We start from the raw sequence: 19,065 nt of genomic DNA, 5'->3' as shown, positions 1-19,065 counted from the left end.
AAATATTAAAGACTGTTTGCAGTTTCAATTTTATATGAGGGTAATGTAAGTAAGAAATCTTAGTAAGAAACATTTGAGTATGAGATAGCTCATCATGTCACACAGGGCTTGGTGCACAGTGCTGGTGGCACAGGAGAAGGAGGCAGGGCAAAGGTGACACAAACTCCTCAGTCCCTGGGTGATTGCTCCTTCAGTCTGTGGATATATAAAGGGACACCCTGTGTACTTGCTGGGGCAGGCTGCTGTGAGCAAGCTGAGTGCTTGGGCACAGAGGCATGAGAGGAGTTAAATGTACCCAGGAGCGTGCAAAATAGCTGCCCAAAGCAAAGCAGTGCCTGGCCAGCCTGTGCCCAGGGGCTGCCATGGCTGGCAGGGGTGGCCAGCCTCCTAAGGCAGTTCCCTGCCTGGTTTGGTGCCAGCAGGGAGGCACAGAATGCTGCCTTACCTATTAGCCTATTTACACACTTTGGTTTATTTCTCCAGTAGACTCCAAGGAAGAACACTGGCACTCCAGTTAGAATGATAATGAGTCCAACCCCACAGACAATGGGCTCAGAGTACAGGCTGAAGACCAGCAGGAATGCCCAGAAGGCCAGGTAAGTGATGGGGATGAGGAGGTTCACCTGCCAGGAGAGAGCAGAGCAGAGCAGCACTGAGCAGAGCAGCAGCAGGGGCTGGGTGGCTGTGGGGGGCTGCAGGCAGGGCAGGCTCCAGCCCCCCAGCCTTGTCCCCTTCCCTCCACCACTGTTCTCCTCTCTGCCCATCCCAACCAGCTCACAAGAGATATGCCTGTGCATCCTTTTGTTACACTAATGGCACTCTGGGACATGGTCTGGGAGGTGTTCCCACCCCACCCATTGCAACCAAGAGATTGAGCTCTAACAGTGTCACCTTGATAGGTCTGAAGATTTTGGGTTTCTTCCAGCGTAGAACAATCAGGCCAATAATTGTCACTCCATAGCAGAGGTAGTTAATGAAGGACACATAGTTGATCAGTGTGTAGGTGTCTCCAACAAGCATGATGATGAGTGTGGCCAAACACTGCAATGAGAGGAGCACAGCCTTCTTCAGCCATTACTGGAAAAGGTAGCTTAAAAACACCAAAACCAAGCAAAAATTCCATTAAAGCATTAAAAATCCCTTTGTTTGTGGCACCTTCTGGGCATGTGCTGCTTCCTGGGGCTCTGTTCCTTATCCCAGAGCTGTGCCACCAGGGCTGAGGCTAAGTGGGTATTTGGGGTGATCTGGGGCATGCTGAAGCCAGAGATTTAAAAATATCCTGTGTTTGGTGCTGACACAGGTGTCTCTGCTGCCCATAGGCAGGCAGGGCTGGGAAGGCTGGCAAAGCTTCCACTCCACCCTTTTCTATGAAGTGTTTTAAGAGCTGTTGAACCTTGTGGTGAGGACTCCAGGTGAAAGGGTTTCTTAGACCTTACATGCTGTGTTTCAGGCACTGTGTTGTTGCAGGTGCTCTGTATATTATAAAGAATTAGAGGTTTGCCCTTCCTCCTGCTGGCTCATGTCACAGCTGATCAGCATCATGACTCTTATGAGCATTACTACTGTTTGGTACTGGCAGATGGACAGTGGACATTTCCATGCTTTTGCTTGCTTTTTTGAACTCTATGTCTGCCTAATGCTGATAGGGAATTGATTTTCACCTATTTTGTTTTTATATTCTCTCTATATTCTGCACACATACATTATAGTGCTGTAGCCTATTCTAGTATTCATAGCTAGCTTTTTACCTACTCTCTTAGAAAGAAAGACAAAATAAATTCCCCAGTGACTCCAAGCTGGGGGTCCAAGTTTAGATTTTCTGGGAAGCTAAGGTTGAAACTCTCCAAGTCACATTTTCATTAACAAAGTTTAGTTCCTGTCTAATTGAGGGGGGATTCAGAAAGGGTTGAACTGAGAGGGAATTACCTCATCATTTATGCCTCTAATTGGGGTTTCTTGTCAGTTATGCTAATTTGCTGAATATACAGAAATTGTATGCACTCGATGTTATGTGTGCATCTTCATTGCTTTCCACCAAGTTGTGCACCTAAGGATCCTTGTAAAGGTAACTCCTCTTTAGCACCTGTGTCTAGCTTGTGATTTTTAGGATCAGCAAAAAGGCATCAATACTGCAGACCCAGGAGAGCTGACCTGGGGGCCAGGGCACTGCTCCTCGAGCCCCCCACCCACTCTGGTACCACAGGGGCTGAGCACTCGCCTGCACAAAATACCAGCCCAGTGAACACTGGGGCCCAGAGGGAATATCCAAATCCTTCCAGAGAGTGCTCAAGGTTTGGTTTGTGTTGATCCAGGCTCCCTTTTTTCTTAATTAGCTGTTTCAACAGTAAATTCCTCCCAGGAGGGAAGATTTCTGCACCTCCAGCAGCAGGAATTAAGCACCACCACAGCCAAACACCCTGTTGGTCCCTCTGCTCCCCTTTTCAAAGCCTTGCAGGCTTGGCTGGGGGATTTAACACCTTGAACTGTCTGAGCACAAAATGGATTTAAAATTGGGCACCATCTCATACCACTGCCATACAGCACAGTCTCCCCTGCAGTGTTCACTGTGTCACACGTGTCACACAACTCTCTGCTGCCACTGAGGGCTTTGCAGGGATGGCACTGGGAGTGGCACAATGCCACTGGTGTGTCAGATCGCTCACAGGGTGATGCCAGCGCCTGTGGCTGAAGTGGGGGTGTGGAGGGATAGAATGTTAGAAAATAAAGACAGTGCAGAAGGTAGTCTCGCCCCTGAGGTGTTGCAGCTGTACTAATCACCAGAGATTAGGAACAGGCCTGCCCTTAATAGGCCACAGCTGTGTCTAATAACAATGAGTGCTGTAAAAGGGTGGGTTAGCTGAGTGAGAAGGAGTTGGAGTTTGTTGGCTGAGCTGTGAAGAAGAAGGAGTCAGTGCTGTGAGGAGCTGCCTATGAGAAATCACTGAGAAGGTATGGGATTTATGCAAGAAGATGACAATAAGGGGGTGCTGCCTTCCAGCTGGCCTGGCCACAGCCCCTGGCTGGCAGGGGACCAGCCATTCCCCACCATCCTGCAAAAAACTGCAGCCCAAATTTTACATTTAGCTTGGCCCCTTGATTTTTGGGAGTGAAATAGGAAATGAGTAAAAATAAAGGTCTCATTGGTAGTGTTGAAATAGCAATTCTTGATGTACAAACAGACTTCTCTCCATGCAGAGAGCTAGGTGTGATTCCATGGAAGAGACAAGGAACCTGATGTATTAATTAGGTTTGCCTAAAGTGTGGCTCTGTTTGCTGTTGTAGCTGCCGACACTATACTATTAGTATCTTTCTGTTTGTTAAGAAATAAATATTTCCTAGCAGCATTTGGTGTGCACTGAGCTGCATTAAAACACCTTCAAATGATGAATTAATGTGCCATGCTGGTTCTGTGATTGGCACTGTGATTCAAGGGGGTGGCATGGCATGGATCAGCCAGCTCGACAGGCAGCCTGCTCTTTTTGGGGCTGTTCTACAGAGAAAGAGCCTCTGACACTCAGCTGTCATTTCAGCGGATGTATTTTTAAGAACAAAGGAGTTCAGCCCCTGTAGAACACAGGAACCCATCCCATGATGGCTGCCCAGGGCAGTTTACCCCAAACCTTCAATGGGCAATACACAAGATGTTTGTGATGGGGCATTAAGCCCCAGGAATGCCATAAAACCTCAACAAAATATTTTGTCATAAAAGTGGAATGAGCTTTTATGGTGGAAAATAAAGCTTATTTGGTGAAATTTTATATGGGTGTATTGTGCCAGAATTGCTGTTAGAGCCAGGAGACGTGTAAGCATGCATCTTTCTAGTGCATCTGGGGTCAAACCCTCCTGGTTTTGATATCAGTGGCAAATCTGCAGTTGGCAGCCATTAAGCAGCCAAGACTTCAAGCAAATGCCCTTTGGGAATGCCTTTGCTTGGGCCCTGTGGCCATGGACAGCAGCAGCACAAATCATTTTCCTCTTTGTCATCTTCTATGCTACTGTAAAACCCTCCACAAATTCCAGTTGCACTATCAATAAAAGCATGCAAAGCTCTTTGTTTCGAATAATAACTTCCCTAAGTCATTAGTATTGTGGAAATTTCTGCTGTCTAAAAAGTGAGGGGAGCCTTTTTCTCATGGAGCACACCAGGAGCTGGACCCCCAGCACTCCTGACAGCTGGGCCCTTGGTGTCTGGCCTTTGCAGGCGACCTCTTGTCTGCCTGGTGTGCCTTTCAGCAGATTCCCTGCTGGAATCATTGTCCCTAATTAATTTCTTGTCTGTGAAAGAAATACCTGTAGCCCTCAGAGAACTGCCTGGCTACCCCTCACAAGGTGTCTTGGTTATTGAAAGTAATTTTTGGAGCACTTTGTCCTTTCCCTGGGACCCCCCTATCTCTGGCTTTGGAGGCAGGACTCCAGCAGCCCTGCTGGAGTGGGATTAGGACTGTGGAGGTTTCCAAATTCTGGTGGGAAGCAGGTAAAATTGGTCTAAGGAACTTGTCTTTTCTTAAATGAAGTATCTCTGTCAAAAGTCAGTCCCTGTCTCTTGCTGCAGAACAAGGGTTAATGGGCTCAGGTTATGAGGGAAACCCTTCAGGTGCCAAAGGGACTGGTAGGAGGAGGAAGGATTATTTCTGAGGCTGAAGGCTGCTTCTCTCTAGGGCACATGGAGCTGCTCAGCTGGCACTACCAGCTGCTATTCAGGGTGACCCACTGATTCAGGGGTAAAACCACCTCTCAAGGGTTTTTCCAGATCACCTCTCAGTGGTTCAGTGTTTCTAAAAGCAGGTGACAGAGCAGGGATAGTAACTTACACAGATGAGGAGGGCAGGGATGGGTGTGCAGTTCTTGACATGGATCATGGCCAGCAAACTTGGCAAGTGGCCTTCCCGAGCACCAGAGAAACACAGCCTGGAAATAAGAAGGGGAATGATGAATCCACTGGGTGTGCAACAGCCTCTCCAGTCCCTACTCATATAAAACCTCTTATCTCAACCACCTGCTTTGGTTTTCTCATGGAAAGGAGCTGTGGCTGCAGCTGCAGAGACAGCTGGAGACTGGGGAAAGGTATTTAAATAACCCTGCAGTGCACAAGGCCTTTAACAGCTAATGTCACCTGGGAACATCTCAGACCTGCTCTGAGATGCCAAAATACCTCCAAGGACCATCAGCTGGCCAGCATTGTCTCTTTACCCAGTGAGGGGTGATGGCTCTGAAGGTTGTGTGGGTATTTACAGTGCCAAAAGGGGTTTGCATAACATTTAACGTGCCTTAGCTTTTCACTTTTAAGTGTATAGCCTGTCACATACGCACTCCAAGTTGTTGCATTTCATCATACCCATGAAAGGGTTGGGATAAATAATTTTCCCAAGGTACTTCAGCTGTTTCCTCAAAAAACTTCATAACTTCTAAATTAAATTAAGTCAGGTCAATTACAAACAGGCTTTATTGATTACGATCTTACAGGCTTTACAGATTCTGGCCCAGCTATCAGCAGTATGCATGCAAAGCATCTTGGTTGAAAGGTGATTTTCCAGCATTAAAATGCCTGTAGCTGAGTGCAGCACCAGGCCCTGAAACTCCTCCTTGAGCAAAGCACAGTTTAGCTGTGAGCTACTGGAACTTTATTGACATAAAATTACTTTGGTTCCATGCTAAAGCTGTGTTTGGCTCTTACTGTGAAATATTCCACATCTGCAAACACTTTCAATAACTCATGAGGATTAATTTGCAAGAAATTTCGTGATTCAATATTACATTTGCTGATTTGAAACAGAATAATTCATAACTGATTGTATCCAACACACCCAACAACAAGCTCATGCTCTACAACATCCAAAATGTCTAGCTAGCATTTCTCTAGCAAATGCAATTAAAACAGCCCCTCCCCAAATTAGATAACGTTCATAAAATTGTACTCCATCTAACCTTGATGAGGTAAAAAGGTATCCATTTATTCCTCCAAATGTAGATAGGGCCACTGAGACTGGCATAACCCAGGAAAAATAGCCCAGTAACTTTTCACCAAAAGTCTAAAGCAACAGAAGGCAGAGAAACTGAAACACACTGCAAAGCACAGCACTGAAATCAAAGTGTGTTGGTACATGCAGGGAATGGTTTTACTTACTACAGCCACAGCGTTGGAGGACAAGAGCTCGTGGGGAGACATGGCAGTGAAATATGCAATGTTGGTGAACGTGTACACAAATGTCACCAATGGGATGGATATGAATATGGCACGAGGCAGGTTCCTGATGAGAGAATTGGGAGGGTAGATAAGAAATTACAACCATGCACAGCGAGACCGTGACAGTGGGGTGGGGCCTGGGGGTCGGTTTGAGGGGCTCAGCTGCGGGTTCCCCCTGCGGTGTGTACTGTAAGGGAAGCTGAGTCTTCCCCAGCTCGCTGCCTTGTGTGTTGTGGGGGGGGGTTTTTTTTTTTCTTGCCCACTGCAGGTGAGAGAAGGCTGAAATGAAATGCTGTATCTGCAGGGAGCTCCGGGGGACAGATACCACGAGCTCCCCTTGGGGCTCTTGATGGGGACTGGGACAGACTGGGACTGAAAAATGAAACATCCACTTCCCAAAAGCCCTGGGGACAGGCACTGTGGTGCAATAAAATGTCTTGTTTTGCTTTAGCTTCACCTGCTCTGAAAAGGAAGGGGGTCCTGTTGTTCAGCTGCTGCCCTGGCCCATTGTGCACCCTGCTCCTGATCTGGTCATACAACTTACATTACTACAGATGTACTTGATCTCCAACCCAGAGACCTTCCCAGAGGTGCACACCTGAGCTGTTCTGTATCTAACAGAATGCATTTTTCTCTCTGTGTCAGATTTGGGAAAAAAAGTTTTTTGTTTAACCTTGTGAATTTGAATAGATTTAGTAAAAGGAGGAAGTGGTTTTGGTTGTCCAATTTTTTTAATACTTTAATTTCTCCACTAAGGCTGCAACAATAATTAAAAAAAAAGGCCTTTTGCTCAATCCTCTCTATTTCTCAACTAAGGCCATATTTACCTTATTTAAGTAATAACTTTTTTATTATTCAGCTTTGAAATTGTGGTGGTCCATAAAAATATTATTGTTTAATAAGGAAGCACATTACCACACTTTCTTTATTCCTGCCAAATCCCTGGACACTTTGCCACTCACTGGTGTGCACAGATGCTCACAAGGCTGTAGCTATAATTCTTTCCCATCCAAGCTGCAACAGCTTACATTTCTTGTTTAATTGCTGTGTGCACTGGATGCCCAGAAGTAACTAATGCTCCAAGAGCTGCTCTTGACATTTGCCATTCCACTTTATTAACTCAGAAGTGTTGAAACATTTGAGCTTTGCTGAACTAAAATTCCCTTTCCCTCCAGCCTTCTCAGGCTGCTTGTGGTGAGTCCTTTCCAAGCCCTTCCCATAGCCAGGATCAGCAGTGACCCAGGGTAAGCTGCCTTGGCAGAGTGTGCCACTTTCACTGCACAACTGATCGTCCCTTTCAGGCGTCTGTGGAGAGCTTTGGGTGAAAAAGCAAAGCAACTTCCAGGATAATTCAACTTTTTTATGACAAAGATGATTTCTTCCTGTAGATACTTGTGTGGCACCTCATCCATGGTTGATTTTCTGCTCTGGAAGACTGAATATGATTGAACAGTGATATAAAGATCCTGCCTTGTCTGTGGCTGCTTTGATTCAGCTCATACCTAATTTCAGTGTTTCTGTAACTTGCCTGCTATCTGTTCTAAACAAAACTCTCTCTCCTTTGGAAAGACCAGTCCCACAGACATGGAATGACATTGCAGCCTCTGATGAAATGAGTAATGCTCCCAGAGAGCTCCAATGTCTGAGCACTGCAGGGAGAGCACCATGAGGTGGGTACTTGCCTGCGGGGATCCACCAGCTCCTCTGTTACATAGTTCAAGAAGTTCCAGCCACTGAATGCAAAGGACCCTTGGAGAAAAGCTAATGCTAAATGCCCCACAGATGGAGTCATCCAAAATCTGAATGCATTGCTTGGTGTCAGCTCTTTGTAGTTTCCTGCATAGAGAGTGCAAGGCAGATGTTAGGCCATGCCTGCCTACCTCACAGACTTTAAAATAGGTAAGATTTTGCTTTTCATTCTTTATTAGAACTGAGACTTCATGCTGTTCATGGCACCATGGGCTGACACAGCAGCTGCAGTGCTTTCTGCAGGATGGCTCCTGCTCTCCTTCACCACATCTGTGCCACAGCAACTCATGGGACCCTTTGGCAGCCTGCACTGGCTGAGGGTGGATCCTTGGCAGTGCAAATTCCTGCCTGCTCTTAATGCCATTTTCTTTTACAAGAGTTTGGTGTTCTTTAGGAGATATCCTTGAAAATAAAATGTCTCTTGGCCTGAAAGATTTGCTAAGACTATAGGACTAGCACCACTGAGAAAACAAGTTTTCTGCTCTCTGCTCTCACATTTCTTCATCCTTTATATGACTCATCACATACATGATAAAAATATTATAGATCTTTTGTACTTTTGGCTTTCCAATAACTGGTGAATCAGTGAGACGTTTTTCACCTAAGTTTAATCTTATAAGAGACTTTTTGTAGGAAATTGGACTAGTGCCTGAAATGAAGCAGATATCATCCTGCCCTAGGCAAAGCATTGCTTCTACATTTTACATCCAGAGCACTTCAAATCCAAGGAATGCACAACAGATTAAAAATGTTAAGTAACTATTCCAAAACATTGTTGGTGTTCTCCTTTATTCTATCTAGCTGCTCTCCTTTATTCTATCAAATCCTACAAGGTGGGCTGGAAAGGGACTTTTATAAAGGAGATACAGCTGATTTTCCCCTTGTGCCATACTTCCCCAGCTGTGTCAGTGTGCAATCCCACAGCTTGGCACAGCCCAGCACACCCTCAGGTCAGTTTGTAATGAGAAAACTTTGCAGTAAGTGGGAAAAATCAAGTTTATCAACAGTACCATGGCAATGTTAGAGTGTCTCACAGAGTACCTTTAAAGATCTGGATGAAGCCCACAACGATGATGAGGGTCAGGGCTAAGAGTTTTCCTGCTGTAAAAATATCCTGGATGCGCGTCGCCCATCGCACGCTGGAGCTGTTGACCCACGTCAGGAGCACTGCAGAGCAGAAGGCTGAGGTCAGTGGAATGAAATTGTGTTTATTTGAGAACACACAGCCAAAATAGTGAAAAACACACTCATGTTCTATCAAAACAGGCTGACTCCCGTGGCAGGGAGAAATGATGAGGACTCCATCTTATCAGAAGGCTAATTAATTATTATACTATATTATTCTATATTATACTGCACTATGTTACATTACATCTAAACTGAGTCTGCCAAGCACTCAACTGCACAGAATCTCATGACTGTCCCCCAACAGTCCTGACAAGCACACACACACCTGGCCCTGATAGACCAAGGAAACAAAACACCATCACCGGGTAAACAATCTCCATATTGCATTCTACTTTGGCACAACACAGGCACAGCAAATGAGATGAGAATTGTTTTGATCATTCTCGAGGTTCAGAGAATGTGAATCCCAGCAATATTCTTGGGAAGAATTGTGCTGTTCTTTTCTCTGTGAGGAGAAGTGTGGTGACAATGTTCCTGCAGGGAGCTCTAGCATGGCCAGGAACGAGGGTGAGGGGGAGCATCCCTGGCAGCCATCAGCCCCTGGGTGCTGCCAGAGAGGCTCTCCCCAGCTCAATAACTGTGCCTGAGCAGTGCCCAGTGTATTTGGGTTTTGAGTTGTTAGAATAGTTCTTGAGATATTAAAAGTCTTTTTTCTTACCCTGCGCTCGAAGAAGTTGGGATTTTTTGGTTTTTTTTTTTTTTAATCTAATGCATTCCTTTTTGGATTTTTGTAGGTCTGTTTAGCAGGTTGGGTTGAGGCACACTGACCACCCTCAGGGAGGTGTTAGCTTTTTATACTAAAAACTACATGTACTTTATTTACAATAATTTTTTAATACTTATTACTTATGTTAGACGGTTTGTCTTTATTTTAAACTAGAGAAGTGTCACTATCATAGAAGTGTCACTATCATAGCACAAGATAGAGGACAAGAAGAAAAAAGGACACGCTTAGATTCTTCTATTTTGCTTCTTGAACCCCCATTCTAAAAACCTTAAAATTCTACTTTTTCGCTCTGTGATAAATTCACTCTCATTTTATTCAAACTTTTGTGCCTTGTAACTCTTCACACAAAGTTGGTAATTGTTTCCATGGGTAAAATCAAAGGCACAGGTGTTTTTGACTCTGTGCCAAGGTCTTTGAGCTCTCTGCCAGGGTCTTGAGTCATCTAGGGCAGCCAGAGGAATGTCCTGGGTTCTGACAAGTGTGAAGGATCATTGCCTCCTCCCAGGAGCAGAGAAAGTCTCCAGCCCTGCAGCTCAGCTTTGCTCCTGCCAGCCCCAGCCGTGGCTGATGCAGAGCTGGCTGCACACTGCCTCTGCACACTCGTGTGAGTGTGAGTGAGGACAGCTGTGACGGTGTTCACCGGGGTCTTAGGATGAGGGAAGAGATGAGGATCTGACTCCATGTTACAGAAGGTTGATTTATTATTTTGTTATATATATTACATTAAAACTACACTAAAAGAATAGAAGAAAAAGTTTCATCTCAGAAGGCTAGCTAAGCTAAGAATAGAAAGGAAAAGAATGATAACAAAGGCCTCAGACTCTCTGTCCGAGCCAGCTCCGCTGTGATTGGCCATTAATTAGAAACAACCACATGAGACCAATCACCGATGCACCTGTTGCATTCCACAGCAGCAGATAACCATTGTTTACATTTTCTTTCTGAGGCCTCTCAGCTTCTCAGGAGAAAAAATCCCAAAGAATGGATTTTCATAAAAAGATGTCTGCAACAGACAGGAAGGGCTCACAGGGTGTGGTGACCTGTGCCAGGTGCCCATGGTGCCCATGGGATGGTTCTGCAGCACTGCCCCATCCCACGTGCTCACCTGCCACACTTTCCCTGGACCCACAGGGGTTTGGGTGCTTTGTGCCTCCCCCCAGGCCCCTGCACTTGCTTCAGGCAAGGGCAAAGTGACAGAATATCCCACACCAGCCCCAGTGCTTCTCCTGGGAGCTCCCCACTGGCCTTTGGAGCTGGGGCCCTGACCCCAGCCTGGCTGGAGTGGCCCCTTGTAAAACCAGGGCAAGGTCTGTGTGTGTGCAAAAAGGAAATACTTACATAGGCACACCATGGAGAGGATCCTGGAGGCATTATAGGGGGGAATGCAGTTGGGGAAGACAGGCTGCAGGACATAGTTGGAGAAGGTCAGTGCAATGACAGCCAGACTAGTTGGGTACATGATAAGCACTGCACTCCACAGCAGCAGAAACCTGGGGAGACAAGGAAAAGCACAAGAGAGCAGCGCTGGTGCTGTGCTGGGGGAGGTCCCACACAGCCAGCTGTGCACAGGGGGTCAGGGCTGAGCACCTCCATCCTGTCACACACCAGTGGGACCCTCCTCAGCCCTTCTCCTGTGTGCTCAGCACAATCTGTATTTTAAATAAAACATTGTAAAGCAAACATGGCTTAGGAATGTATGGAACAGTGAGGATTATGACCAGCAGGCATGGTTGGTTTAACTCTGTGTCTGGAAAGGAGCTCTGCTGCTCCTGGGCTGACATGTCACCACAGCAGACAGCAGTCCCACAACCCCTCTGAAGGGTTTTGGCTGCAGCCAAAGGCAGCAGCTGCACTTTTGGGACTGCTACCAGCTCCCTGCTGGTCACTGGGGGGGTTTCTTGTCACTGCTGCTGTTGGCTCAGTGACCCAGGCCAGGGCAGATTTGTGCTGCAGTATTTGTGATGGATCACACAGCTGGGCTGGCTGCCTGCCTCCAGCTGCGGCTTCAGTTGATTGCACCCAACAAGGTATTGTGCAAATATAAAGTGTGAGACAGTTTGGTTTTTCATTCCGTGGAAAGGAAAAAGAAAAGTTAAAAAGGCAGCAGTGGATCAGGTTAGTCTTTAAAAATATTTGAAGTATTATTATTTCTATAGTGAGAAGTAGTCATTGCAAGAAAGTGAAGTTTTCCTTCCCATGTATACACACACAGTCATTCATTCACATACATACACAAATATAATGTGCAGAGATGTGTGACACAAATGAGGATTTGAGGAGATATTTCCAAATAAGACAGTATAACTTCTGTATTACATGGACAGCTCTTTAGGGGCTGCCCCCACCCAGTGTGCTCCCTGCTCCCAGCCCTGAAATCTGCACAACTGAGTGAGGGAGCCTCTCTGTGTCACCAGCCTGGAGGCAGTGCTGCTTCTGGCTGCTCTTCAGCTGAGCTGCAAAATGTCTCTCAGCCCCATCCTTCACTTTGCCTTCTTGTTCCTGAGAAGGATGGGCCAATTAATTAGCTACCACAGTTAATTTGGTAAACCAGACCAATGTCAGAGCTGGGTACCTTCCCAGCTGCCACTGTAGCTTTTTTACAATAAACTCAGCAGTTTTTCCCTTTCTCTTTATTTTGTTGTGTGAATCCCTTTTTGAATTTTTTTCCCCTTCAATTTCTAATATTTTTCCTTGAGGTTCAGAGCAGTTTTCTCTAGTGATTGCTTTGTGCTATTTGGTGGTGTTGATGATGCACCCAGCTTGGGACAGCTCTGCAGATCCTGCTTGCTGAGTTCACTCAGCTGGTCCACACTGAAGAATAAACAGGACCTAAAGACTACAATAACAATTTACTGAATATGATTAGGATACTGATGGTGCTGCCTGAGCTGTTCTGTGTGGCTGTTGACTGGCAGGGCCTTTGCAGAGGCCACCAGTTTTTCCCTGCCATGTTTCTCTTCACCCATACAAATTTTACACAAATTTTTAGCCTACATATGTAGGCTGAGAATTGTGTAAAACATTCAGTGGGGAGAATGGCTCTGAAAATACTATTTCAGGCAAAATTTGCCCTGGTTTCTATGTTGTAATATAGAGTGTGGTGTAGCTGATATTGGGTAGAATTTGGTTTAATGGGAATGGATTAATGACAGTCATGGAACTGAAATGCAGGATTGATAACACAAATTAAAGAAAATGCATAATTTTAGCAGAGGGGGGACAAAGTTGCCCTGTCAACTGTGAAGCTCAAAAGAGAGATGGCAGCAAAACTAGAAGGAAGCTTTGCCTAAGGTGTAGGCCCACTTTAATGGTGTTTCTACAGGTAAACTTTAATCAAAACCTATTTCTGAGAAAAAGCTCTCCTTGCTGGTCACTGAGATCACATTCCCATCCCTAAACAACCCGCTGTGGGGGCCAGGGGCAAGGCTGGCATGTGCCATGAGCTCACAGTGCCAGCAGCTGCCAGGGCAGCACGAGGAGCTGGGGCCCAGCTGGGAATGGCTGCTCCTGGGGAAAATGGATCATGGAGAGATGATGTGGGAGAGGACACAGCGTGGCACACCTGGAATCACTTTGTTCTTACAGGGAAAGGTGGCAGAATTATTGCCCTGAGGGCTGAGCTACAGCACTGGAGATGGAACTCCACCCTACAGCCTTTCACAGCTACTCAGTGGCTGGGATCACAAAAATAAGAGAAGTCAAATCTTCTCTTGTTGCTGATTGAGAAGTGATCAGATCTTTATAAGAGGTTTGAGACAGCTGAATGTAAAGAAAAAGGAAAATGTGTTTGGTTGGGTTTGGATGGTTTTGGGTGGTTTTTGGTTGGTTTGGTTGCTTGTTTGGGTTTTATTTTTCTGAATATTGAAGTTTGCATGAGAAATCTGAGTTCCTGCATGTGCTGGTGGTGAAGGAGCAGGTGAAATAACATCTGTGCCTGTATTCCAGCTGCTGGCTGTGTTTGGTTGTTGAGCCTGATCCAAAGTTCCCTGAAGTCCATGGCCCACAGTACATCAGTGTGGATATGAGTGAGATCCTGTCTACTCAGAGCCCTCCCTCTGTCCTAGAAACAGCCCAGAGTGAGTGGTGCCACCTGCTACCCCTGGGCAGGTGTGGCAGTCATGTGGAGTGCCAGCCATCCCTGGACCAAAACTGAATTTTTTTGCAGATACCTCTGCATACTAATTCTCTCACTTGTGGAAAGAAATAAGCAGCATGGTTTCACCTGGGTTCTAAATAGTCTAGTGGACTTGGTTCTCAAATATCTATTTGGGATGTGCCTGTACTCCCACAAGGATCTCAGATATGTTATGGATTCAAAGCAACCTGTGAAAATATAAAATTCCAGTGTACCCTACTTGTGTATCATTAGCAAAAGAAAACAGTTTGAAACAGGTGCTATAGTACAACTGACCCCAATACAGTTCAGGAAAAACTGAACTGCTTTAAGCTGGAGCCAGTTTGAATACTATTAATGCCATCCTACATTGCTGGATGACTTACTGCCTTTGGAAAATTTAAAATTTTAAAATAACGAAAAAGAAACATGGAAGTACATTTGAAGCATGTTATACTTGCAGTTTGGAGTGACACTTATCAAAGTTTTGGCTGCAAACTCTGCACTGATGTTGGTGAGGATGTGTGTCCAAAGAGCAGGCTCTGCTGTGGCAGCTGCAGCATTACTGCTGAGCATTCAGGAGTGGTATTGATCAGAAACTCACTGCAGGGTTTGTTCTTCTGCAAGAATACCTATTAAGGCCTTTATTTATCATCTGGGGTGATGTTCTCTTTACTCAAAGAGACTTGCAGGCCCACATCATGCAAGGAGAGCTGTGCTCAGAGGGCTCCTGCAGCACAGGCTGTGGCCATTCCCTGCAGTTTGTGCTCACACAAATGCTCTTTAAAACCACAATGACTCCTAAATAGAGAGGAAAGCAGGAGTACCTCTCTGGTACCAGACCAGAGCCTGGTAATACTGGAGCCCTTCCCCACCTCTTCCTTGTCCCTTGGCCAGAGGAGCTGGGGAGTGTCCCTGCTCAGGGCTGTCCCCAGCCAAAGTTTGCCATCACCAGCACTCTTCAGCAGTGCTTCATGCTGTCCTTGAGCCAGCCAGGGCTGCTGCTCTGCAGCCACAGCTCCTGCCAGCTCAGGAGATGGCCCTCTCCTGCCTCTGTTACTGCATTCAGCTCCTCAATCACACCCAGCAATGGGATTTTTTCAATAAACAGTTGTGCATCCAGCTATCAGTAGTGCCAGACACAGAAGCTGGGGCATGGAGTACTCCAGTGGCTGTCACAATCAAATGGTATTTCTTTGTGCCTTGTATCTGTGCAGGAAAACCTGCATAGATATATAAAAAAATAATAAATGAGGGGATTTTGGGAGACAGGGACAAGACAACAGAAGTGGAGTTGCTGTGGTCTGGGTGGGTACAGTTGTGCTCTTACAACAAACACCTTTTTATAAATAAATATAAATAATAAACCAAAACGTCCAGCTGGTCACTGGGACAGTAAGGTGCATGGGAAAGGCAGGTGCACTAAAGCTTTGTGTGCTGAGTTTGATATGGTCAGCTGTAGAAGGATTAAATCAAAGAGAGCAGCAGTGGTTTTTGTGCCAGGGAGGCACAGGGCAGCCCCTTGAAGCTCAGCCTGCTGTGCCCTGCCAGGGCTGGATGGGCACTCCCAGGTGGGGAGCTGGAGGTGCTGGAGCTCCCAGAGCTGCAGCCTTTAGGTGGTGGCTCAGCAAAGGGCAGCAGGGCACAATCCCAGCTTGGCTTTACTGGAAAAGCTGACCCAAATCCCCCTTTTTACACCAAAACCTGCCTTATGGCCTTTGCCTAATGCAGCCCTTTGTCATAATAGTGGGACTATTTTTGTTCTTGAGAGAAGAGCTAACATCTCTACACAGGCAGGATGGGAACACTGCTTCCCTTCAGGTGGCAGGTTGTGCTTTTTTAATATTGCCTGTGCATTACAAGCCTGGACACCAAGTAAGTGCTGCCCAAGCAGAATCCCCTGCCTTGGGAGGTGAGGCTGTCCCCAGGTACATGCTGGGCAGTGATCAATCAGCTGCTGTGTGGTTTGTTACAGCAGCTGCACAGCTTGTAGGACCAGACAAGTTCTCTGAATGGGGCAGAAGGAGTTGAGGAACAATTTAAATTAATTTTAATTAAATTTAATTTTAGTTGTACTTGATTTCTAAGTAGTTTCATTTTCTCTCCTAGAAAGCACAATTCCTTTGGTTTTGTGGCCCTCTCACATTGCTGGCCTCCTTCACAGTGATGTTCCAGGGGTGGGACTTGTGGGGTTCTGTGCTCCCAGTTGCCCTGTCCCTGCTGCAGATCCTGCTCCTGTCAGCAGGCACTGGGGAAGCAGAGCTCTGCTGTGCCCCTGCCCCATGAGAGAACACACCTGAGTGCAGCTGAGATCTGGTTAGCCCAGCCAAGGCTGCTGTTGCCTCCATATGTTCTGTGATGTCAGTGTAATTTTCTGTGCAAAGCAGGACAGCAGTCAGAGGGGGGAATTCCATCAGCTGAAGAAACACAGACTCCATGACCCAGCAGAAGGCAATGGCTGAAGCTTGGCAAGCATCAGAAATGCCCCTTGTGAGCAGGCATGTCTGCAGTGCTGGCTGTGCCTGTGTGGCACTGAGCTGAGGCTGAAATGAGAGCTCAGCCTTTGGGACAGGATGACAGACTGCCTGTGTCATGCCTGTTCTGGTTTGTCCTTGCTCAGCAGCCAGCTCAACTGTTATAAGCTCATTTTCCATCTCACATGAGAAGGAATACTCTGGTTGGGTGGGTTTTTTTTCCTTACTCATTCTCTAGTTTTCTGTACTGGTACTTATTTTTCTTAACTAAACCACCAGCATGTGGTCTGGCCTCTCTACTCACAATGAGAGAGCTGCTCAGAACATTCTGGTGCTTCTCTAGTAGTCTGACAGCTTAATTTATTGTGTTGAATCCATCAAAAAGTGTACACTCTAAAAAAGATAACCTCCTCTCACTTGTCCCTTCCTTACCTGGCCACACTACTCCAACAGTACTATTTTCAAAGAGAAATCCTTCCCTGAGGTAGCATTTCCCCCTCTCAATATTTACTTGGTGATTCTGGACAGCAAGTCAAGCAGCTTTGTTTTATCTGTGGGTGAGCAGCTCCAGCCTGGCCTGGGATGGGTAAAGCTCTTCCACACAAGGCACTGCTCATTCACGGCTTGCACACAGGAACATCACTCAGACACAGCATCACCCTCCTCTGTCATGGATTTTGAGGGAAATGAAAGGATCTGCCACCTTCCCTTGGGAAACAGCACTGGGAGGTCTGTGTGGGGACAATTTGGTGTTTCTAACACAGAACAGAAAGATTGATTTTGCTGAAGCATTTTTATTGACAAATGTCATCTCTTCCAAGTCAGATGGCTTTCCCACACCGAACACACAACATAAATGTGCTTTCAGATCAGTTGATAGAGAGAGGGTACTTACCCAGCCAGCCCACCAAAAATCTCAGTGACATAGGAGTAGTCCCCTCCTGACTTGGGGATGGTGACCCCCAGCTCAGCGTAGCACAGCGAGCCCAGGGCAGCCACGCCGCCCCCCAGCACCCAGATGATGAGAGCCAGTCCCACCGAGCCAGCGTGCTCCAGAACTCCTTTGGGGGAAATAAAGATCCCAGAGCCTATGATGTTACCTGTAAAGGACAACACGTTCAGCAGTCAGGGAAAAGAAAGTAAATAGTTGGCTTTTATTTATTCAAAAGAAGGGAAACAAGCCCAGAGCCCCCACTCAAATAAAAAACTCAGCCGTGCCGCCCCTGTGCTCCCATTTCAGATTTTGTATGACTGCACTGTTTCTGATTATGCCCTGGCAGAAGTGGTGCCATTTATCAGCAATCAAAGATGCTAAAAGTGTGCTCAGCTCTGCTGCTGAGGATCCATGACTTTTCTGGCATCCACTTCTTCAGCCTGCATAGCTCTCACCTGCCATGCCCAAGTGTATTACTGCAAGGAGTTAGAAGTGACTTTGTAATGAAGACTTTTCATCCACTCCTAAGAGGAATTTGAACAAGTTAAAGCCAATTTCCAGGGAGTTTGGGAGGTCAAAAAAGAAGAGTGTAGCATTCTCTAATGATGGGCCCAAAAGGTGTGCTTGCCACCAAGGATGGATTTAAGGTTGTGCTCGAAAAAGTAATCTCAAAGTCTGAAATATTAAAAACCTATAAGCATTTTGTACTGTGCAATACCTGTGCTGCTTAGTGATCAGCCATAAAATGTAAAGTTATAATGTGGCATGGCTAAAATATTGGACAGCATGAGACAATTGAGATGGATGCGAGTTGAGGCAGTGCTGGGTATAGAAAAGGAGTGCTGGAAACCTCCAGGAACTCTTTTTTCATGTGGGCCAGCCTGTGTTACATGATGGATGAGCAGCTGGCTCAGGGCTGGGCACAGAGGGTGGCAGTGGCTGGGGTGACACCAGGCTGGGGCCTGTCACCAGTGGGGCTCTACAGGGCTCCACCCTCAGCCCTGTGCCCGACACCTTCACTCATGGTCTGGAGCCAGGAGCCAAAGGAGCCCTCAGGGAGTTTGCTGGTGGCCATGAATGAGGAGGAGCTGTTGGCTCCTGGGAGGGCAGAGAGGCCCTGCAGAGCCCCAGGCAGTGGCACAGAAGGGCAATCCCAGCCATGTGAAGTTTTCAGGCAGTGGCAGAGCAGGGCAATCCCAGCCATGTGAAGTTTTCAGGCAGTGGCAGAGCAGGGCAATCCCAGCCATGTGAAGTTTTCAGGCAGTGGCACAGAAGGGCAATCCCAGCTATGTGAAGTTCTCAGGCAGTGGCACAGAAGGGCAATCCCAGCCATGTGAAGTTTTCAGGCAGTGGCACAGAAGGGCAATCCCAGCCATGTGAAGTTTTCAGGCAATGGCAGAGCAGGGGAATCCCAGCCATGTGAAGTTTTCAGGCAGTGCAGCGAAGGGCAATCCCAGCCATGTGAAGTTCAGCTGAGGCAGGGCTGGGCTCTGCCCTGGCTCTGTGGGGGCTCTGAGAGCTGCAGAGCAGCTGCAGGAAGGGCCCTGGGGCTCCTGGCCAGTGGCCACTGGAGCTGAGCCAGCAGTGCCCTGGCAGCCAGCAGGGACATCCCTGTCCTGGGCATCAGCCCCAGCACTGCCAGGCCAGGGGGATTGTTCTGCTCTGCCCTGGGCTGGGGCAGCCTCACCTTCAGTG

At 46.8% G+C, this 19,065-nt stretch overlaps 1 protein-coding gene across 1 annotated transcript in view; it reads right to left on the bottom strand.

Annotated features, from left to right (window-relative positions):
• Positions 1–19,065, bottom strand: part of SLC7A10 (solute carrier family 7 member 10) — a 41,617-nt gene that overhangs the window by 799 nt on the left and 21,753 nt on the right. The window contains exons 2-10 of the mRNA XM_030955919.1: positions 17,332–17,536; positions 11,187–11,338; positions 8,975–9,100; positions 7,867–8,020; positions 6,125–6,248; positions 5,926–6,029; positions 4,812–4,908; positions 892–1,041; positions 446–623 (exon numbers count right to left, since the gene is read on the bottom strand). Of these exons, the coding sequence (XP_030811779.1) occupies positions 446–623; positions 892–1,041; positions 4,812–4,908; positions 5,926–6,029; positions 6,125–6,248; positions 7,867–8,020; positions 8,975–9,100; positions 11,187–11,338; positions 17,332–17,536 (1,290 nt within the window). The remainder of the gene's footprint in view (positions 1–445; positions 624–891; positions 1,042–4,811; positions 4,909–5,925; positions 6,030–6,124; positions 6,249–7,866; positions 8,021–8,974; positions 9,101–11,186; positions 11,339–17,331; positions 17,537–19,065) is intronic.

Source organism: Camarhynchus parvulus, chromosome 11, assembly GCF_901933205.1.
Source record: "Camarhynchus parvulus chromosome 11, STF_HiC, whole genome shotgun sequence".
NCBI lineage: Eukaryota > Metazoa > Chordata > Aves > Passeriformes > Thraupidae > Camarhynchus > Camarhynchus parvulus.
The sequence above is the reverse complement of the archived record's forward strand: the minus strand, read 5'-3'. Positions and strand labels throughout refer to the sequence as shown.